At 42.1% G+C, this 16,225-nt stretch overlaps 1 protein-coding gene across 5 annotated transcripts in view; it reads right to left on the bottom strand.

Annotated features, from left to right (window-relative positions):
• tjap1 (tight junction associated protein 1 (peripheral)) overlaps window positions 1-16,225 on the bottom strand; it is an 81,389-nt gene that overhangs the window by 34,031 nt on the left and 31,133 nt on the right. For 3 of the 5 annotated variants that reach the window (XM_055902083.1, XM_055902082.1, XM_055902080.1), the window contains exons 2-3: window positions 8,817-8,943; window positions 5,148-5,206 (exon numbers count right to left, since the gene is read on the bottom strand). In XM_055902083.1, the coding sequence (XP_055758058.1) occupies window positions 5,148-5,180 (33 nt within the window). In that variant the 5' untranslated portion in view covers window positions 5,181-5,206; window positions 8,817-8,943. The remainder of the gene's footprint in view (window positions 1-5,147; window positions 5,207-8,816; window positions 8,944-16,225) is intronic. The other 2 variants (XM_055902084.1, XM_055902081.1) reach the window with 1 other exon arrangement.

Here is a 16,225-nt window from a genome sequence, read left to right on the forward strand (position 1 = left end):
TGGGAATTTAGCCAGGACACCGGGGTTAACACCCCTACTCTTACGATAAGTGCCATGGGATCTTTAATGACCTCAGAGAGTCAGGACACCCGTTTAACGTCCCATCCGAAAGACGGCACCCTACACAGGGCAGTGTCCCCAATCACTGCCCTGGGGCATTGGGATATTTTTTAGACCAGAGGAAAGAGTGCCTCCTACTGGCCCTCCAACACCACTTCCAGCAGCATCTGGTCTCCCATCCAGGGACTGACCAGGACCAACCCTGCTTAGCTTCAGAAGCAAGCCAGTAGTGGTATGCAGGGTGGTATGCTGCTGGCGTACCACCCTCATTTCTACATGCTGGTAGAAATGAGGTAAACCAGATTTAAATTCGCCTGCATTAAAGTCCCCGGCCACTATAAGCGCCGCTTCTGGATGACATTTTCTTGTTTGCTTATGGCCTTATACAGATTGTTGAGTGCGGTCGTAGTGCCAGGATCGGTTTGTGGTGGTAAATAGATGACTACGAAAAATATAGATGAAAACTTGCTTGGTAGATAGTGTGGTCTACAGCTTATCATGAGGTACTCTACCATGGGCGAGCAATACCTCGAGACTTCCTTAATATTAGACATTGCGCACCAGCTGTTATTGACAAATAGACACATACCCCACTCCTCGTCTTACCGTACGTAGCTGTTCTATCCTGCCGATGCACGGAGGGTGAGGGAGAGCTTTATTTGAGTCTCTGTGTGTGGATTAAAGGTGGTCTAGAGTTTTCCCCCCCCTCTGGTTACACATGTTGTATGTGTCGAACTGCTTTGCTTTATCTTGGCCAGGTCGCAGTTGCAAATGAGAACTTGTTCTCAACTAGCCTACCTGGTTAAATAAAGGTGAAATAAATACAATTAAAATGTGACATGCTGGTAGAAATTAGTTCAAACAAATTGAAGTTTTCCTATATTAAAGTCCCCAGCCACTAGGAGTCCCGCCTCATTCACCCTTTTGTCTTTTCCTATAACCAACTTTGTAAAACAAAATTTGGCATATACTGTAGAAAACATTCTCCAAATTCTATAGCATGTATCAAGTTCAACTAGACATTAAAATATGACCTTTGTCCTTGGAAACTGCAACACCCACCTAACTGATGCTTTTACCATTTACATTTCAGTGTTTCTCATAGAAAGAATGACTAGAACGTGCATCCCCGTTAGAAGTTTCAAGCCTGTTCTAGTCATTCTATTTCTGTGGTTCATCTATCCTCTATCCAGATTGCGAAGGACTTTAACAGTACGGTGGAAAGGGAGGAATTTGGACTCAACGAGATGTTAAATCGTTGTACTACGTAACGGTTTGACTCATCCTCCAGAACTCTATTTCCTTGCCACACTGAATTTCTCATGCATGGTGAAGTCAGTGACTCAGACCTCCGTTAAACATTCATTCAGTTATAACAAGGGAAGAGAAAAGAATGTTCTAAGTCTGGAAATCATAAATGTTTTGTGTGTTTCTTCTTCACATTTGAGAGTGATGAAGCCTAGAGTGATGGCCTACACTACAAGTCCCCATGTCACGCAAGGCATGGTAACCCCTGCACTGGAAAGGAAGTTTGCCTCTACTCAAAACAGGTCTTTGCCGCCGAACCTGCTTAAATCAACTGCATAAGAATGTGCACCTATTGGCCTGACTAATATTTCAGTTTTTCTGAGCTGTTGCATAAGCTGCTGGGGTCAAATAAAAGCTGGCAGATATAGAAAATGTCAGCCAATTTGTCCCTGGTCACTAAAATAACCAGATCAATGAAACGCCACATGGATGTACCGCCTGTATTAAATGCCCTGCCTATGTTTTACCAATAGGAATCTCTGTCCCCACGTCTCTGTCTGCGTGTGGATTTGTGAAATTACGCTCTTTACGGAAATACACTTTACAGCTGTGTGGCAGCTTTTCTCAATAACAGCGCAGTGGAAAATAGCATAGTGATTTTTCTGGACTTGATGTTTGCCTGGGATTTAAGTGGCAGCACGAGGGGGTGGCAAGTTGTGTTCTATCAGTCATGAAAGAATTGGTTTCTACTCTCAGTTCTCAGCCGCACTCACACACAGGGGGGGTCTTTTCAAATGTTCCGGCAGTTAGAAGCATTAGTTTGTGGCATTTTTAAACGCGCAGGCAACAAGTCCCATTTAATGAACTTCCCTAATGGTTATCCCTGCCGTGTCCTTTTCTTCATATGTCAGAAGTGTCTTAAAGCTTTGCCTGAAAAACAGCATTATTATAACTGACTACGGCCCAGTTTACGCTATCTTATAAAAAGTCAAACTTCAGTCAACGATTTTTCTGCCATTGAAATGCTTGGGTGAACCACCTACAGTAAGTGTTTTTTTTCGGGTTGCCCAAGTCCTAACAGTGTAAAATAAATAAAGCTTTCGGTGTAAACGACTAAAAACAGATAAAGTATGTAGGAAAGACAATGGACCTAGATATGAGCGGCAGGTAGCCTAGCGGCTAAGAGCATTGGACCAGTAACCGAAAGGTTGCTGGTAGAATCCCCGAGTTGTCTAGGTGAAAAATCTAGTGATGTGCCCTTGACCAAAGCACTTAAGTCGCTCTGGATAAGAGCATCTGCTAAACTTCTAAAATGTAATATAAATCTGAGAACTAACAATCACCTAAATAAAAGTTAGTCAGGGAGAATTTAAAATTCCAAAAATCAATGAATTTAAGTATATTTTTTGTTATTATGTGTGAGCAAAAAAAAACAGCATTAGCAAAAAACAGAATTGCAGGAAATTAGCTTTAAACTGACACATTGTCTCTCAGCTGCATGGCAAAAAGTGTAGAATTGCAGGAAATTAGCTTAACTGCAAAAATGTGAGAATTTTGGGGAATTGTAGGAAATTTCTCTAAAATGCAGCTGACCCTGCCACGCCCACCACCTAAGCCCCTTTTTGATTCAGAAAAAACCCTGACTTCAGCTGATTAGAAAGATGGAATTACTTATAGTGAATCTGTAATGAAAGCCCTTGCTTGGGACATGAAAGTGTTGGAATGCCATTTACCTAAAGACAGTGTATTTGAATGAGCAACGGGGGGGGGTCTTGGTAAATGAGGGTGTGAGTTAAATCAGCCTTGGAATGAATGATCAGACGCAATTACAGTACAGAGATAGTCAGGCAGAGGAACCGTGAGTGTATGAAATTACAGCACATCAAATGAAGGGATTCTGATTAGGCAATCTGAGGCAAAGGAGGAAGACATCTCAATACTAAAAGGAACAAAAATATTAAATGTAACATGCAACAATCCCAAAGATTTAACTGACTTGTTCATAGAAGGAAATCAGTATTAGGCCCTAATTTATGTATTTCACATTGGCACAGCCAATTCGTTTCCCCCCACAAAGCCAGAATTAGTTTTCCCCCAGAAAAGACGCCAAACTGCAGTCAGATTAAGACCCTGGTGAGGACGACGAGCACGCAGATAAGCTTCCCTGAGATGGTTTCTTACAGTTAGTGCAGAAATTCTTCAGTTGTGCAAACCCACAGTTTCATCAGCTGTCCAGGTAGCTGGTCTCAGACAATCCAGCAGGCAAAGAAGCCAGATATGGAGGTCCTGGGCTAGCGTGATTACAGGTGGCCTGCGGTTGTGAGGCCGGTTGGATGTACTGCCAAATTCTCTAAAACAACGTTGGAGGCGGCTTATGGTAAAGAAATTAACATTAAATTATCTGGCAACAGCTCTGTTGGGCATTCCTGCAGTCAGAATGCCAATTGCACACTCCCTCAACTTGAGACATCTGTGGCATTGTGTTGTGTGACAAAAATACACATTTTAGAGTGGCCTTTTATTGTCCCCAACACAAGGTGCACCTGTGTAATGATGCTGTTTAATCAGCTTCTTGATATGCCACGCCTGTCAGGTGGATGGATTATCTTGGCAAAGGAAAAATACTCACTAACAGGGATGTAAACAAATTTGTGCACAACATTTTATTGAAATAAGCTTTTTGTGCATATGGAATATTTCTGGGATCTTCGATTTCAGCTCATGAAACATGAGACCAACACTTTACATGTTGCGTTTATATTTTTGCTCAGTATAGATTGCTAGTGGGTACAGCAGTACTTAGAACATAGAGCAAAATTGACAATAACATACTTTAGAATAGCAAAGCCTAGTCAGTGATTTAGCTTTACTTTTGTGTACATGACATGAAATCTAACAAGCTATTCTGAGCTCACACTGACATGAACAATGATATGCTGCAAGAAGGCCTGAAATATCTCTTAATGAAATGGCACAATCCAATAGCACTACATTTGATACAATTATCACACCACACGATCCCAGTTCCTAAACCTACTGTAAAAAAACAAAAATGGCATCATCATTATGGGAAACCGTACAGCTCTTCCACCTCAAAAGTCACACAGGAGCAAACATATCCTACGCTTTCTGCAATCAGTAGCATGAAGAACACAGTATCTTCTAGAGCCTTCTGTACATACTTCACAGGGGATCTTAGTGGAGCTCTGTGGTTCCCCAATGGCGAATGTGCATAAAGGCAGAATCTTGAGGAAACCATTGTTTTAGCACTATCCACCAAGTTTTTAAACTACAGCACGCGATTTGGTTCAATGTGGCAATAAAATTTTCCCAATCTAAAATTTGGATCATGTTGGCTAATGACCATAGAAAAAAATAATAGTGGAGTGCAATGTACAATATGGCAAACTTAGCAAAACTTAGCAAAACTTAGCAAAACTTAGCAAAACAAGGAATTTGTGGTAGGCCGCTATTACCAGGTATATATAAATATATATATATATACACACATATACCTTTATTTAACTAGGCAAGTCAGTTAAGAACAAATTCTTATTTACAATGATGGCCTAGGAACAGTGGGTTAACTACCTTGTTCAGGGGCAGAACGACAGATTTTTTTATCTCGTCAGCTCGGGGATTCGATCTTGCAACCTTTCGGTTACTAGTCCGGCACTCTAACCACTAGACTACCTGCCACCCCGTCTGGTGACTTATTATACCAGCAACATTTCCCCGTGTTAAACCCACACACCTAAACATAGCAATATACTGTACAGAAACAACCCTAGGTATATCATTATTATAAATAGAACATATTTCTATGAAAACCACCATACCCAAATTCTGAGGTATTCCAGCGATGTCCTCATCCACAGGTTCTTAAGTCACGGGCATTCTGAAGAGATACAAAGGAGCAGGCTGAATTTAGATCAAAAGGTTTCCAGTAAAATAGCTATTAGCTAGTGACTTCCTTTTACCCTCCGTGATAGAAAGGATTCAGTGCACGTGCTGCTATGCTGGGTTCCCTCCTCCAGAATCGTGATACACCAAGGGGACCTCGCTAACCTGAGACAACCCTAAAAACATGTGTGGAACCGCTACTTTATCATACCCAGTTACCTAATGATGTCCACTGGGATTTGAGTGACATAGCTCACAATGATACCAGGTTTCAAAATTAGGTCACTGAAAGAAAAAGAAAAAAAAATGTACACACCCAAAACTGTTCCGAGGCACTCTACCTAAAATGTTAAATCAAATATTGAGAGTGTTTCATGTTTGAGTGGAAATTCACGTGAGGCTGATTGCACAGCAAGAACACTTCATACAACATTCAGCACCCCACTTTCACAATCTTCAATTACCTGGATTTGGTGGCAGTTATAAATTAGGCTACCATTTAAAAAAACTATTTTTACGAAACAAAGCAGGCATATGTTTAAGCAGAATACTGTAATTTAACACAATGGGTGTTTGATATTCCTGTATCAAAGAACTCTTGAAGGATATGTATATTTTCAAAATAAATTCTCCTTAAAATTGGCTAATACAGTTTTCTGGTTTCCAGCTATAACTTTACCACTCTCTCTGTGTGTGTTAATCTGCCTTGAGCTGATCACACACAATATTATTCAGTGTAAAAGCGGTCTTTTTTTGTGCTGCTCAGGGCCGTGGATAAGCACCCTTTGCAGGAAGATGTGGCAGAGAATAACAAATGTAAACGCCTGTGCTGTAGTCACCAGCAATGCGTGACAATCAGCTGGTGGTGCCCTGGATTACAGAAACGCCAGGGTTTTTTCTGGATCAAAATGGGGCTAGTTGGTGGGTGTGGCAGGGGTGTGGCAGGGGCATGGCCATGGGCGTGGCCAACGGTGTGCTAGCCAACTATTCTTTTTTTAAGGCACTCCTGTTGGCCGCAGTGACAAAATATAGCTGTTTTAAAGCTCATATCCTGCAATTCTACACAGATAACATTTTTTCTACGGGTGTTCATTTTTTCTGGAATAGAAAAAAGTTGTAATTGAATAAAAGTTGCCATTTTGACAAATTAGATGTGCGGAAATAAAAGCAACTTCTGAAAATGAATACTCGGATTATAGTGATGTGTCTGATCTCGCCAACAATGTCAAGCATGTTTAGATGGGTGAAATCTAGAGCCAAGTGTGTTGATTTTTAATCCAAGGGTATCTTGCGATTGACAAACATGTTGAATTATGCAAGTCAACACGACAACAACAGTAATTCATGAGGCAACCTAGACAGTGATTGAGTGATTGAGTACAGATAGGGTAGTGTTTAGGGCTTGCAGCCCTGTTCCACCCATTTATGCTAATGTATTTAATATATGCAAATACACTGTATTTATACAAATGAGGCACATCATTTTCTTTATTTTAACACAAAATATTTTGACAAAACCTGATACAAGAACATATTGTTACATTTCACAATAAATTGAATTCCCACCAAAATCTAATTTGTAAATTGGTCTGTGTGCTATAACTGTTGCATTAAAAACATACTTTGATGACTGTTGCTAATTGGAAAGCTAATTTCCTGAAATTCTACACATCTTGCCATGGCTTATCCTATCGGAGTGATTCAAATAGTATAACAAAATCATAATGGGCGCCTCCTGCCATGACAAAAATACTCCTGAATGCATAATATGTAGAATTTTAGATTCTCCCTGACTGTCCAGCTTTTATTTTAGTGATTGTTCATTCTCAAAAGATATAAAAAGATATATTTTTTCTACATACATTATCTTACACAGAATTTCTTTCCCAGTCCAGAAAAACGGTCCAAAAAACAGTTACGTGGTCCGCCCAAGACTTTCCCACGCAGAAAAAAACCTGCACACACAAGTCCACAAACGCGTATGCACATGCATACACTTGAAACAGTCTCAGCACTGTTTGACATTTGACTTAATTTAAAATCATATAATTTAAGCCATAAAAATAATGTAATCATGTAATCTAAGCCAGAAAATAATGGAACATAGTGTTTTCTCACGGAGGTCACCCAGTGTTTTAGATAGAACGCTCTTATCATTTACTTGTTCATTTACTATAGAACAAGCCAGTCAACAGTAATGGAATCAAATCATTAAAAAAAAAAAATAATCTAAATTAGAAAATGTACCTTTTTAGCCTGGGGCTTACAGCATAAGGGCACAGCTATGGGAAGAGCTTGACCATAGAGCTTTATGGTCGTCATGAAGCAATCATAGAATTTCTATTTTAAGAGCCATCCTTACGGTCACTCCTGAACAGTGGGTTGGTGTAAGAGTACCCTTTATTGTGATGTGTTTCTCTTGCCACTGACCTGGTAGCACTCGATTAATAAACTGCTGGGATGTTCATGTTGCTCCTAATCTGTGCTCCCTCTGCTGTCATTCTGTGCTAATGTGGCTATTTAGATGCCTCTCTACTCTATGTCCAGCATCCTGCTACCTGGGCTTTCTTTAACTTTCTGTAACAAATGAATTCGCAAAAATTGATTGATTGATTGTACCGCCATTTTTGTCTCAACCCAATATAGCGACCAATTAGAGCAGCTGTTGGTGGCGGGCTGTAAATGGGTGGTGTTAGGGGGAGATGGAGGCACACAGCTGGTGTACTCAAGGTCACCTGAATTGGTCCAATGAAAAAGCATCTGTATATAAAGTGAACCTAGCGAGAGTTGTTTGCAAAAAACCCAAATGAACTAATGTTTCCACTGAGGTGATGGAAGGACAGTGCTCTGTTATTAACAAGCACCTGGACCGGGCGGTGGTGCGCTCTACCGGGCCATGTTCAGTCTTGTTTGGGCTAAGCTTGAATCATTTCAACGGCGGTAGAGAAAGCTACGGTTCATATAACTGAACCCGTGGAAAATAGTCATTATTTTCCAGGGACATTGAGTATGGGAGAGAGAATAATAACCCGAGTCATTATGTTACACTTAGGGCTTTTGATTTGGTGGAACCTAGGTGGCTGGCTCTCCTTCGCCCCGATTATGGACGCATGTATTATGGAGCTACTGTACTAACAACAACAAAACACTAGACATTATACTACAAATATTGTGGCTCTTCTGCCTCATTTACATTTAGTCAACAGAAACATTACCTTCTTGTGTCAATGAATAAATAAACATGTTTAAGCAGGCTCTATTTCAAGCTTACGAGTGAAAAGCATTCTTCACTGAGAAAAACATTGGAGAATATCCCAAACAGCAGGAGGTCCAGTGTGCCATGCAAAACTTAACTGACAAGCAATTCACAAAATAGTAAGGCCACAATGTAGAGAAGGGACAATGTGTATTTTCACACTATAACAGGAGTGATTTTGTGCATTTTCCATACAGAAGAAAAAGGGAAACTAAGGACAGAGAGTAATGGATGAAAAGCATACTTTGTGTGTGTGTTGCGTGTCTGTGAGGGGGAAGCGAGAGCAAGCGAGAGAGAGAGAAGGCGGTAAGGCAGGATGATAGAGAATGGTGTATGAATAGCCACTCACCTTTAAGAGCGTATGCTACGTGTTCCAGACTGATCGCCCTGGGTGTGTCCCCTTTGGCTCCTCTTCCTGCCCCTCCTTGTCCTCCTCCTCGCTTTCTTGGCATGTGAACCTCTGGGCTACTGATAACCTGAAACAAAAGAAGGTGGATGGAAAAACACGGTTGTGTCAGTACCTCCGAGGTGTCAATCTCCCAACTCTTCGGATATGTAACAAGCCAGACAGAGCTGGGGCTCAGGGGACAGTGTGCGAGGCAAGCCTCATACTGGAGTCTTTCATTCTCTGTCCTTGACATTCACTCCCACACCGTCGGACTGCCTGAATGACTGCTGCCACACATTAGCTCCCTCTTCTAAGCACGGTGATGCTATTGAGAGAAAATAAGGCCTTGATAATACATTTCTGCTTCGATTGAACCATCGGTTTGGTAGAGAAACCGTAGTCCTTTTCAAACAGAGATCCAGTGTTCCTAATATGAGCATGATTAAGTGACAACTTAATTACTTTGTTTCCTTGGATGAGCCCTGGAGTTGAGTGCGTGAAGTCATTTGTTCAAAATAAGGTCACAGGAGCCAAACTGCCCTGTCAAGAGCGTGACTAAAACCCCAGGCCCAGCCAAATAGATACAGTAAACCTGACAATCTCTCACCTCCAATTTATTAAGGCTTACCTTAGGATGTACTGGGATTTTGAATCCTTCATTTGAATAAAATAGAGAGAGTAGCCAAAGACCCGACACATTTGTTGCCTGGGGACGAGAGCCAGTCAGTTTACAGCTCGACTCTGGCAAATCAGGGCTAACTTACTGACTTGTCTCTGCCAATCAGAAAGTCAATGAGACGAAGCTATGAAAGTATTTCCAGGGTTAAAATGTGTGCTACTGCGGATTGGACAAGGTTCAGAGTACCCCTTGGTTGCTGCGTAGATTAAATACTGTAGCCCGCAGGTTATCTCAATGACATATTTTGCATCATGCTCAAGTCATGAACAAAAAAAATGTAAGTCTTAGAAAATTAAATGTTCAGCACTGCAGTGGGCCATAGACTACAGCAGGGTTCTCTAACTGGTGGTCTGCATTTTTAAATGTTTCTCTATTGTCATTGGACACGAATGATAGTAAAAACACCAGGAAATCAGCTCAGTGATTTTAATTTAATAAATCTGTTCAAGTATTACCAAACATAAGAGATGTGATCTTATACAAACTGTAAGCAAGGTTTGATTTTTTTTTGGGGGGGGGGTCACTATCATTCAACAATGTAGAAATTAGTTTAAAAAATAAAGAAAAACCCTTGAATGAGTAGGCGTGTCCAAACTTTTGACTGGTACTGTAGTTAAGCTGCAGCTGGCCCAGAACAGAGCACACATCTTGCTCTTCATTATAATCAGAGGGCTAATATTAATACTATGCATGCCAGTCTCTCTTGGCTAAGAGTTGAGTAAAGACTGACTGTCATTCTTGTTTTTATAAGAAACAATGTGTTGGAAATTCCAATTTGTTTGCATAGCCAACTTACACACAGCACTGACACACACGCTTATCCCACCAGACATGCCACCAGGGGTCTTTTCACAGTCCCCAGGTCCAGAACAAATTCAAGAAAACATACAGTATTATACAGAGCCATGAGTGCAAGGAACTCTTCCATCTTATATAGCACAAGTAAACAGCAAACCTGGTTTCAAAAAAACAAATAAAGCAACCTCAAGGCACAACGCCTCTCCCCCATGTGACCTACTTGTTGTATGAATGTACTGACATGTATGTGGAACTGATAGACGCTCGCACGTGTCCTTTGTAATGCCTTTTCTTTTCGTGTCCAACCCCGGTAATACTGTCTCCATTGGTGTTGGCTAATGGGGATCCTAATAAATCAAAAACACCCGAAGCTAGGATATAATTAAAAACATCAGGTGGAATGTCAGTTAAAATGTCAGCAGCTGTCTTCTGACTGGGAGACACTGCTCGGTTCACAGTAGGCCTACATTGATAAATCACAGATCATAACGCAAAAGTGAGAGTGGAATGAACTGTACTGTGCTATGCATGTGGGGGAGTGACAAGAAAATATGCAAATCCCTTTAAGTATCATCAACAAGACACCACAAGAGAGAACAAAATGCATTTCAGTCATATTGGATGTGGAACTAAGTAGTGAGCAGGAGGATTGGATCTAGTTCATCCATGTTGCTTTATATGAGACATGAAGAAGAATTGTAAATATCATACATGTGATGGATCAATCTGCATCGAAACAGATCCATTTTTTCTGACTGCTCTTTGGTAGACTGCAGAGAGAAGTCAGCAGCCACTTAAAATGGAGCCTGTCAGTGAGAGCTGCCATGGGCCTATTCCTCCTGAATGCACCATATTGCATCACCTAACCCCAGCCCTACAACACATCCCTACCTACAATCCCGCTCTTCCCATGCTAAACCATGTGACGTTTAATCCCATCATATTTCCACTCCTGCGCTTCGTAGAGCACAGGCTCAAACAGATGGACAGACCAGCCTGGACGGAGACAGTGGACACAGCCGAGAGATGACTGACAGTCTTCCATACTACAGTGACATTAGTTCCTCGGCCAGGGCTCAGGACATGTTTGAGTTATGGGGGCCTGAGGGCTGCAGTGCAGAGGGAGCGTCCGGCTGGGTCTGGGAGATGTCAGATCAATGTGTGGCAGCCTCCTCACTCTCAGGTCATGGCTTCCTGTCTCCCCAAGGAACATACAGTATGGCACCAGGCAGCAGGCTCCACACAGGAACCACACAGTGGCAAAGAGCGGAGCCAGAATGACTGATTGTACAGCACATTTCAAGAGAGCGGCATCCTTAGTACATGCTAGATGAATTGAACTATTCTTTAATTGTATTTTAACACAATGGAACGTCTCTAAATGACCTTGGATTTCATATTCTGTTCAAAACTACCACGCAATCAACTGTGAGGATAGAAGTGTGATTTTCGAGATTCAAATCAACTTCGAAATCCTTTGCCATTTGTAGGAAATGGAAAACAACATGTATAAAAACACAAACGAAAACAATGAATCAAACACTGTTTACCGGGGAAACTATTACCAAGAGGCTGACAGGTGTGTTTAATTACTGCCGCGTTGACGCTGGTTGGAGGAAACTCTAATGCAGTTTGCAGCTTTGAACCATGGTAATTATTTTCCTTTGCCTATTACATTGAAGCTTAAAGGGGCAATCTGCAGTTGAAACGATAACAAAGCACTTTCCCCGCCTCTGTTCCGTTAAAAAGCTGAGGGATGGGCCTGGAGAAATGTAACCACTCTCAGATTCATACACAGAGCTATGGATGCAAGAATTGACCATCCATGATATTAACATGATCGTTTTAACTATGTTTTCAGGCTATATAGTGTTTGTTTACATTTGCTTTGTTTATAAGCTTGTTTTACTCCAATGTTTGTATTTTGGGTTCTCATGGAGCGTGACAGTTGAACTAAGCTCATGAGGCATTTATAAAAAATGATATTCTTCAAGAATCAAAATGGGTATTAGGGATGCAAACTTCGGTACATTTTGATGCCAACTAACTGACCCTCATTAACCGGTCACATTTTTCCCAAACAGTAAAATGATGTGAACAGAAAATACTTGTATGCATAAAAGGATAGGACATTTTCCATTTCGAGCTTAATGTAAACATGCAACAATAGCCAACCTATCGTATTACAGTCAAAATGCTACAGCCTATTATTCAACATTCAACTCATGTAATGAAGCAACTAATAAACACGGCATTTTCATTTCTCAAAATGCAATTTGCGGGTTCTAAACAGGGCACCTAACGCGGTGAGAGATGGGAAACTTAGAAAGATGGCGAATCTAATAGTAACAACTAGGATGGGTTGCTAATATGACTAGGATTGTGCCTTTGGCTTCTAGACAACAAAATAAAGTTAATATGAGAATCAGTAGAACAGGAGAGAAATGCTGGTTATTGGCATGAGGAAGTCTTGCATTCACGTTTCTATGGATGGATTTTGGCAAGGCTACTTTGAAACAAGCTAATGCCTCATCATTTGAAGTCAAGTAAAATGTTCAGGTTTCAAACAAGTACACTGCCTCACGCTCCCATTGGAAAGTGGTGGGTGATGTGCCGATAGCCTGACTACTGTTGACTATAGCCTATGCCAGGGGTGTCCAACCTTTTCTAGCATGAGAGCAACTTCAAAAGAAATAAAACATGTCGTTAGCTTTCAAATTAGGCTCATTCTTCTCTTCCTTGCAACTCTTCCCCGGATCTTTAGTGCACTACTTTCTCTTGTACACTGTTTTCTGTCAATATACCTAGTAACATAAATGGTTCATAACAACTATGTATTTATTTCAAAACGAGCAAGTCAGTTAAGAACAAATTCTTATTTAAAATTACGGCCTTTAAAGGCCTCCTGCGGGGACAGGGGCTGGATGTAATTAAAAAATAATTAAATATAGGACAACACACACATCACGACAAGAGAGACAACATACCACTACATAAAGAGAGACATAGCATGGTAGCAACACAACATGACAACATGGTAGCAAACATGGCAGCAGCACAAAACATGGTACAAACATTACTGGGCACAGACAACAGCACATAGGGCAAGAAGGTAGAGACAACAATACATCACGCAATGCAGCCACAACTGTCAGTAAGCGTGTCCATGATTGAGTCTTTGAATGAAGAGACGGAAATAATACTGTCCAGTTTGAGTGTTTTTTGCAGCTCGTTCCAGTCGCTAGCTGCAGCGAACTGAAAAGATGAGCAATCCAGGGATGTGTGTGCTTTGGGGACCTTTAACAGATTGTGACTGCTGTACGTGGAGGATGAGGGCTGCAGTAGATATCTCAGATAGGGGGGAGTGAGGCCTAAGAGGGTTTTATAAATAAGCATCAACCAGTGGGTCTTGAAACGGGTATACAGAGATGACCAGTTTACAGAGAAGTAGAGTGCAGTGATGTGTCCTATAAGGAACATTGGTGGTGTAACAGTATAGCTTATGTCCCTCTCCTCACCCCTACCTGGGCTCGAACCAGGGACCTTCTGCACACATCAACAACTGCCTCCCACGAAGCTTCGTTACCCATCGCTCCACAAAAGCAGCGGCCCTTGCAGAGCAAGAGGAACAACTACTTCAAGGTCTCAGCGCGAGTGACGTCACCGATTGAAACACTATTAGCGTGCACCCCGCTAACAAGCTAGCCATTTAACACCGGTCACGGTGGCAAATCTGATGGCCAAATGGTAAAGAACATCTAGCCGCTCGAAAGCACCCTTACCTTCCGATCTATAAAATACGCCTCCGTAATCTAGCATGGGTAGGATGGTCATCTGAATCAGGGTTAGTTTGGCAGCTGGGGTGAAAGAGTAGTGATTACGATAGAGGAAACCAAGTCTAGATTTAACTTTAGCCTGCAGCTTAGATATGTGCTGAGAAAAAGACAGTCTACCGTCTAGCCATAATCCCAAGTACTTGTATGAGGTGACTACCTCAAGCTCTAAACCATCAGAGCTCGTAATAAACACCTGTGGGAGTAGGGGCATTCTTACCAAACCACATGACCTGTGTTTTGAAGGTGTTCAGAACAAGGTTAAGGGCAGATCAAGCTTGTTGGACACTAAGAAAGCTTTGTTGTAGAGCGTTTAACACAAAATCCAGGGAGGGGCCAGCTGAGTATAAGACTATCATCTGCATATAAATGGATGAGAGAGCTTCCTACTGCCTGAGCTATGTTGTTGATGTAAATTGAGAAGAGCGTGGGGCCTAGGATCGAGCCTTGGGGTGCTCCCTTGGTGACAGGCAGTAGCTGAGACAGAAGATGTTTTAACATTATACACTGCACTCTGAGGTAGTTAGCAAACCAGGCTAAAGACCCCTTAGAGACACCGATACTCCTTAGCCGGCCTACAAGAACAGAATGGTCTACCGTATCAAAGGTTTTGGCCAAGTCAATAAGAAAGCAGCACAACATTGCTTAGAATCAAGGGCAAAGGTGACATCATTGAGGACCTTTAAGGTTGCAGTGACACCAGATTGCATACCAGAGAGAATACTATAGACATCAAGAAAGCCAGTCAGTTGATTATTGACAAGTTAACACTTTTGGTAAACAGGGCAAAATATAAATAGGCCTATAACAGTTAGGATCAGCTTGATCTCCCCCTTAAAGGATGAACCGTGCCTGCCTTCCAAGCAATGTGAACTTCCCCAGAGAGGAGAGACAGGTTAAAAAAGGTCAGAGATAGGCTTGGCGATGATAGGGGCAGCAACATTAAAGAAGAAAGGCTCTAATCCATCGGACCCAGATGTTTTTGGGGGGTAAAGTTTTAGGAGCTCCTTTAGCACCTCGGAATCAGTTACTGCCTGCAGGGAGAAACTTTGTAGCGGGGCAGGGGGAAAATAGGGAGGAGCATCGGGGACAGTCGCATTAGAAGGGGTGGGAGATGAGGAAATGTTGGACGGGCAAGGAGGCATGGCAGAGGCAAATAGGAATCCTGATTTAATGAAGTGGTGATTAAAGAGCTCAGCCATGTGCTTCTTGTCAGTAACAACCACATCTTCAACATTAAGGGACATGGGCAGCTGTGAGGAGGAGGGTTTATTCTCCAGATTTTTAACGGTTTTCCAGAACTTCTTGGGGTTAGACCCAGAGAGAGAACTGCTTCTGAAAGTACCTAACTTTGGCCTTCCGGATAGCCCGAGTGCACTTATTTCTCATTTGCCTGAACGAGAGCCAGTCACCGTGAATATGCGTGTGCCGTGCCTTTCGCCAAACGCAATTCTTAAGGTGGAGTAACTGCAAGATCACAATTGAACCAGGGGCTGACCCTATTTTTAATTCTCATTTTCTTTATGGGGGCGTTTGTTAACAATACCACTGACAATATTAAAAAAGAAGGTCCAAGCGTCTTCGACAGAGCGTCTACATCGAGAGCATCCTGACTGGTTGCATCACTGCCTGGTACGGCAATTGCTCGGCCTCTGACCGCAAGGCACTACAGAGGGTAGTGCGTTGCGGCTCAGTACATCACTGGGGCTAAGCTTCCTGCGATCCAGGACCTTTACACCAAGCAGTGTCAGAGGAAGGCCCTAAGAATTGTCAAAGACCCCAGCCACCCCAGTCATAGACTGTTCTCTCTACTACCGCATGGCAAGCAGTACCGGAGTGCCAAGTCTAGGACAAAAAAGCTTCTCAACAGTTTTTACCCCCAAGCCATAAGACTCCTGAACAGAAAATCAAATGGTTACCCGGAATATTTGCATTGTGTGCCCCCACCCAACCCCTCTTTTTACGCTGCTGCTACTCTCTGTTCATCATATATGCATTGTCACTTTAACTATACATTCATGTACATGCTACCTCAATTGGGCCGACCAACCAATGCTCCC

Source organism: Salvelinus fontinalis, chromosome 37 (genome assembly GCF_029448725.1).
Source record: "Salvelinus fontinalis isolate EN_2023a chromosome 37, ASM2944872v1, whole genome shotgun sequence".
Classification (NCBI taxonomy): domain Eukaryota; kingdom Metazoa; phylum Chordata; class Actinopteri; order Salmoniformes; family Salmonidae; genus Salvelinus; species Salvelinus fontinalis.